This window comes from Atractosteus spatula, chromosome 17 (genome assembly GCF_055471065.1).
Source record: "Atractosteus spatula isolate fAtrSpa1 chromosome 17, fAtrSpa1.hap1, whole genome shotgun sequence".
Classification (NCBI taxonomy): domain Eukaryota; kingdom Metazoa; phylum Chordata; class Actinopteri; order Semionotiformes; family Lepisosteidae; genus Atractosteus; species Atractosteus spatula.
This window is the reverse complement of record NC_142722.1, coordinates 18,314,089-18,321,370: the sequence shown is the minus strand read 5'-3', so window position 1 is coordinate 18,321,370 and position 7,282 is coordinate 18,314,089. Positions and strand designations below refer to the sequence as shown.

Sequence of the window (7,282 nt, the reverse complement as noted above, 5' to 3'; positions counted from 1 at the left end):
CAACGACGACAGTGGGACAGCCAGTTCAGTGCCACACACTGTTACCCTCATCACAGCCTTAGCTGGAGACGATCGCACTAGAATAATGGGAGGCAAATATTCAAACAATCTGCGGCACGCCTGGGGGGAGTAAACGTAATCGATACCCGAAGGTATTGTGATTTATCATCAAACTACAGAGGCACAGAAGTTTCCGCAGTACAATCCCTCTCAGGTGAGCCCCAGCCAACGAAGAGAGGGAGAGGAAAAATAACTGCAAGGCCACAACGACAAGGTTCAACAAAAACTTTTATTATCCTTTTTTTTCTGTTTAAAGAAGTTACATTTGTATAAATTAAGGAAACAAATTTAAAACAACCCCAGTAGAAGCTTAAAAAGCCACTGGACAGATTCGATGTGAGCCGCTGGGGTTACTGGAACAGAGAGGTGCAACAGTCTCAAGCACCTCCTCACCCTTTGTAAGGTATCGGCGGGCACTGGCCGCCCAGAAGCCCCAGGACTGCCGGGTTAAATCAAGCACCAGGCCACAAGTGCAGTCCCCCACCCCAGCACAAATCTCAAACCAAACGGCAGAAGCTGCCAGAGAGGAAAGAGCATAAAACTCAGACAGCACAACTGTCTTCATTATTTTACCTCAACCTCCAGAGAGCAGGTGGAGAAAACAAACACAAAAAGGGTTACACAAAATAAAAGCATCTGTGAAAAGAAAACTAAATTAGAAACCCACTGTATAAGATGTTTTTTTTTTTTAAAAACAAACAATTTAGTTGTCACATTTACCATCTCCGGGACTTTTGTCGAGAAGACAAAGTATCGGTGGATTTCTTTTTACACGCCTGTATGCTTTGGTATCGGCAAAGCAGAGCTAAGTACATTTTATTAGAATTACGTTTTAACAATGTCATCCATTTCCATACGCCATTATTGCTAAACGGAACAGTGTTACGATGGGCTTGTCACCTCCAAATATGTTCACATTTAAAACACTGGCTAGAATAGAATATTATAATATGAATATTATAATGTTAGAACAGCAACATCTCCTAAGGACAGATCTCTAGGGTGCTCAAAGCTCCAGATCACCAGATATTCGATTCACTCTTCCTCCTCCTGCTTGTCATGCGCCACATCTCTGAGGTTCATCTTTAAAGCTACTCACAATAAACAGGAGAAAACATTACGTTTTGCATGGGTTTATTTCACTTCATATTTTAATCGTGTGCCTTTTCAATGGTCATCTTCTGCATAATTTTCATTTTTAGTATTTTTAATAAAAGGTAATAATTCTGTCTCACTCACTCCACCTCACCTTTCCAAAGCTTACACTATAGGATTACAATATCTGTGACTTATGTACAATCTAGCAATAATGACAGGAGTATCTAATCTAATTTTTGGTTGGCAGACAGATGGAAGCTTGGCGATATTCTAAGAATGTGGGACATTCTCTGTACTCTATTATAATTAATATGATCCTATGCTATGTAATCTACAGTATATCGTAACTACTGTATAGTTCTTGGTGACGTAACCTAATGTCTATTAATGTTAAGTTCTTTGTTTCCAAATGGTGTGCTTTAGTGCTTCTGAGAATTTCAGGAAAGGTGGCAAAGGAAATAAAGGCCATTAAGTATCCTGAGAGCAGACAACCATAGTGTAGCATTACCCACAATGCTCTGTCCATGGACCTCAAACCGTATAGCCTGAAGGGCTGAGGGAGCAGTTGGTGGACCAATTTGCCATCTGCATTTCCCTGTAGCTTTGCTTTGGAGTTTAGGAGGCATCTATTCTACGTGACTGCTAGGAATCCTCCACACCACCAACAATACCAGCAAGCATAGCTTTTTCTACAGCCTCCTCTGCTCGAGACCTCCTCTGCTTTTTCTTGAGTTGGACTGGTAGGCAAGTGCACTGATGAAGATGAGCACAGAAGACAAGTCAGATAACATCAGATGGCACAGGATGAGTATAGGTTAAGTGTGGCTACCTAAAACCTCCTCAGAGCTGGACAGGGGACAGCAGATTGGGAAATATCATCAGTGTTACACTTGGTGCTTCTCATCAACAGTCTGACACTGAAATACACAGCTTGTACACTTCTGGGCAACTCTGAGAAGTCTCTCAGATTGGGGTTTCAGAGACAAAAAAGTATTTAGAGTGGAAGCAGAGTGGTTTGAAGGAGAACCAGTGAGAAAAACCTCACTGCTTCTGAACCAAGCCTTAGAGAAGAGAGTGACTAAGAAACAGGAGGACACAGACAGTAGAAAGTCAAATCAAGAGGACGTTAAACGTTTGTTTGACATGTTTGAGCTCTGCAGTTTCAAATGGGTGACCTTGCTTAGTGGTGCCAGTGCGTTCTTCTCCCTTTCCAGGTCATGATAACTGAGACGAGGACCGTGGTAAAGGGAAGTCAAAGAATGCTTTTCCAAACGTTTTAGTGTTCCACTACTCCCAAACATTTTGCCTTTTTGTTCTGAACTAGTGAACACTACTTTCATTACACTGTCTACCTATTACCAAGCAAAAAGCAATTCTTTACAGAGGCCAAAGACGATTGTTCTCCCTTTTTTTTAAAAAAAAAGTGCCACTACAACTTGGAAGAACAAACAAACATCTTTTTGGTTTTTCTTTTTTCTAGAAACAATTTAAAAATGAGATTTCCAATCTCTCCTCTAGAATCGCACAAATTAACTATGTACAATAACTATTATTGTAATTGTTACTCACTTATGGTGTTGCTGGTTTCAGAAATATTCCCAAAGACCAGGCGGCAGGTAAATTGGTCCTGCCAGCTTTCTACATGCCTACTAGGGAGACCCTTCCAGAGATACAGACCTAGATCCCCGGTTATCGGAATATTAAACCAACTCTGTTACTTCCTTGTAATTCTGCAATGCAGGTGGCATTCACCACCAGTCTTACTAAATACATACCAACTAATGGAATCACTTGTATAATTTTTTATTGTCTATTATATGCAAACTGCTTGCCGTTGATAGTCTTCTCTGTACCAGGTCTCTGTGTAATAGTAGTTGTCCTCTAAAACTCTTTTCCCAGCGCGTCACCTCCTGCTGATCAGGTAGCCCCAGGCTCTGCTTTCGCTGGTATTTTAATGAACACCTGTTCACTGGAGCAGTACGATCCAGCCTCATTACACAGCCTGGGTGACACACAACAGAAGTCAAGGCTGCTTATTCTAGGCTGATTGTGTGATGTACGGCGCGGAGCACGCTGACAGAGCCACAGACTCTTGGCATTGCTGGTTAACTCATTCCCTCTAAACAGTTATGCCACCTGCCTTGCTTTTCTTCAGCAAAACACACTGAACATTGTGTTCAGTGACTTACATGTATATTACTGCTGTAGGTCATAGACAGGTCTGAATCCTGCAATTAATGGACTTGAATGATGGTCGCAGTCTGCATTGCTGTATTACCTGCACGAACCCCATAAGCTGTGCAGCAATTGAATGTAAGCGATCTGCCTGAAATGAACGGAACTAGACGAGCCGTTACTGTTTGTACAGCTCTGGAAACAGGAGGAAGAATGGCAGCCACTGTGCAAGCCGCAAGCCACACTTCAGAGGCGGTACTGAAAATCTGGGGAAAACAGGTTTTCAAAGTTGTAAGAAGGCAGCAAACACCAAATTCTTCAGATACATTTCAAATATGTTTTGGTTCACCTCCTTTAAAAGGTATTATACTATCAAATTATGCGCTGAATGTCATTGCTAGGTACAAAACATAAGGTAATAGGCTTGTAATAGCTTTTTAAACTTTTAAATTTATTTTCTTTGCCTTCCTAATTGTTAATTAGATTTCTAATTAAATGTGACCTCAAACGCTGCCTTTAAAGCTTTAGGATTATTGGATCTGAAATTGGAAATTACAACCACACGTGTTAGCAATACTATGGATAGTGGTAAACACAAGGGCTACTTGATAACAGAATATGGATATTGAACTAGGAGTCTGTTCAATCAAGAGGGAATGAGTCAATAAAATCATTATATTTTTCACATTTGTTTCACATCTTTTTTAACCAGGAAGGTGAATTTTCGTGCCTTTAAAAATGCCCTTATCTACTGAAAGATGACATAAAGGCACCTGCCATTTTGTTGGGAAGCATTTGGATTTCGATGGGTTCCTAACATTTTTCAGCAGTTTAATCAAGAGCCTTGAAGAAATATCGTGCTGTTGGTTGGACTAGTGGCATTCATTAGCTCATCATCATCAGGGATGCTTGGGAAGACTATCAGACTCTTTGACTGTCTGAAGCTTTAGCTTGAAATACACTGCCTTTGGAGCCATATGCAAAAATGCACTCCTGTTTATTTGATACTACAATATAGCATTAGCTTTCGTTTAATGAAACATTTCAAGTTGAGATCTAATTTTCAGCCAAACATTATAGGGAAACGCTTACAACTAGGCATGAACCTTTAAATGTGTCCCTTCAAATGATGCTTAGTTGCTAAAATTGGAAATTGGAAGCAATCCCCTGTTGAAAAGAGATAAAAATCTAAATTTATTATAAACATGAAAATGACAGATCTATAACAGATTTTTAAGGTGTAACACTATGGTTTTGGCTCAAAGGCACACAGTTGTGTACTGTACAGTTTGCTTGAATTCAATTTCATTATGTCCAGGTGTAAATAATTGTTTAGCAAACTGTCAAAGTAAATGATCACTAAGATGTGCTATTGAGAGCTGCCTGTTTAAATATCATGGCATCACCAGACAAACACAGCCAGCTGAAACTGCAGTCAGTGGAAACTTGAGACACTTAAAATGGGTTCAGGGTTTCCCTTTTTTTCCAGAAAAAAAACTATTAAAATAAGGAAATTCCAAACAATTCTATTCACCAGAGGCATTATCTCAATGTGTTTGAAGGATGTTGCATACAACCTTTATGTTATATTTTCTACCTGTTTCCTGGCTTAAATTGCAATACCAGTATTGTAACACAGCCCTCTGCAGGCTGTGAAGGGCCTAAATTAAAGCTCAGCCAAATTCAAAGCTCTAACTAATGAGCTGGCACACACAGAGAAGTCATTCGCACACTGGGAAAAGTCAGTGCTAAACAAAACAGGGCAGTCCTTCAAAACTGAAGAGAGGTGGATTCTACCATGTTCCATCACAGCAGGTCGCAGTGTGCCATGATTGTGAGTGAGAGCACAAATGATGACGCGAACACTGTTCAGCCCCACTCGAGGACCATTCAGAAATACCTTACATCTCTCTGCACGGAGCACTGAGGAACCTCTGCACAGACTGATGGAGTGGAAGCACAGCTGTGAACATCTGGCAGGTGCCACTGCTCTCTGCCTTCTGGGTCTTTTGGAAGAAATCAGAAAACCCCATAAAATATTGAAAGAAAATGAGCCTGTCGGGTTTTTATGTTTCAGTGCACAGCCCACAGACTGATTTGTTCGTAAGTATGTTAAAGTGCTTTTTACAGGAACAACTTACAGATGTTCACGGACAGAACAGTCCCTCATAACCAGGCAGCTGCTGTGTGAGGGAAGACACACAAGTCAGAGTTTGCTACCTACTGTAGTACAAGATGCTGAACTCTGCATGCATTACAGACTGACACTCCCCCTGTTTTCTTAAATGGCTGACAAATGCCACCACTGCCCCTGCAGCGTGGTCTCGTCTCTTTCAGCAGGAAGGTTCACGCTGCAGGCTCTCCGGGTCTCTGCTCTGTAGCTGTCCGCCTCAGCGTGGCGAGAAGAGCATCTAGAGTCTCTCCTGCCTGGGGTCTGTCTCAGCGCGTAGATGCATACGGAGGGTGTTTCAGACGTCTGTGAGCCGGCAACAGGCTGTGGAGAGACGTGCCGGGCTCTCTCCATGCACACTGGCTCAGCACAGAGGCTCTCTTCGCATATCCTGCTCCAGTGCAACGTGGAACGGACAGAGGAAAATTTATAGACAAAATAAAAGCAAAACAATGACCATGGCATCTGAAACACCCTCTATACTGTGTGTGTATACAGAAATATGTACAGGCACACAGTACAGTATATACACATATGTACCATCTATATGCATTTCATGTGATACATTCCCTCTTCAACTGCTGTGGAAACTCCTACAGTAGGTCAGTCACCAAGGCCCTTGAACAGCTCAGAAGATATCAGGGCACACCTTCCAGTCCTGCTTTTCTTTGGCCTCCCAGTACCCTCCCTTGTACACGTAGGACGCCTCTCCTGTGATGACGTCCACCTTCTTCTCAAACCACAGGGGCTGGTAGCCTTCGTATTCTCTCCCTGCGGAACAAGAACACCAGGATCACCAAGGATGTCCACACTGGGTGGCCAAGCCCCCAGTCACTCCTCCACCTGGCCAGCCGTGGGTTGACACAGGAGGTCAGCCCAACTCAGATTTCCTAACCAGCACGTACATTTCCTCCCGGGAGGCTCAGATCACGTTTGCCAGATGTTGCACAAGATGTTGTTTCCTCGTAAGTGAATCTCTCAGGTAAAGAGATGCTGATTCACTCAAAGAATGCAAAGACTAACTTCTCCTTCAGCTGGAAACAATGTGTAAAAAACATTTCACTTGTTAAAAAGCATTTAAAAAAAATGCAATCACCTATTATTTCATCTCACTCTTAAGCCTTGTGTATCAACAGCTCACATGAGTACTAAGAACTTAAGAAAGAAATTTTAGAACGCTCACAAACGAGGTGCAGCCATTTGGTCCTTTTACTGAACGGATTAATGTTACACATTTTTGTGCTTCTACCTACAGCAGGACACAACAGTTTCGGACAAGAGACAGGCAGCCACAGCTCGAGCTGGGAAGTGAGAAGCATTCTTACAAGGAGGTTGCTTATCACACACACACATTAGGGAGAACAGTCCTGGTTTTCCAGTGCACCTCAGGAGGGAGGAAATCTACAGTAAGTCACCATCAGACATGAATCTGTCCTCAGTCTTCTGCAGTTAGCGCGCCAGCACAGGGAGGAACAGGGGGCGTGTGGGACAGGCCTAGGATACTGCCACTGCTGAGCTCATGGGAGGTGGTGAGGCTTGGGAGGGAAAAACTCACCAGAGTCGTAGTCGCACTCTGACGAAGTCAGGCCCCGGTAGAAAAAGAAGACAAGATGTGATTTGACCGTCTCTGTCTCAGTCTGGGTTTACAAAGCCATACACATACAGGCAGGAGAGGCCTGGCTGGCAGCTTCCAGCACTGGCCAACAGATCAGTGAGGAGGAGCTGTGAAGCTCTACAGAATCGCTGCACAGATCCGGGAGCAGGAAGATATTTTTGAAG

At 42.8% G+C, this 7,282-nt stretch overlaps 1 protein-coding gene across 3 annotated transcripts in view; it reads right to left on the bottom strand.

Moving 5' to 3' along the window:
* Positions 1–272: 272 nt before the first annotated feature.
* osbp2b (oxysterol binding protein 2b) overlaps positions 273–7,282 on the bottom strand; it is a 99,602-nt gene continuing 92,592 nt past the window's right edge. For all 3 annotated transcript variants that reach the window (XM_088935617.1, XM_088935619.1, XM_088935618.1), the window contains one exon: positions 273–6,274. In XM_088935617.1, coding sequence (XP_088791743.1) covers positions 6,132–6,274 — 143 coding nt within the window. In that variant the 3' untranslated portion in view covers positions 273–6,131. The remainder of the gene's footprint in view (positions 6,275–7,282) is intronic.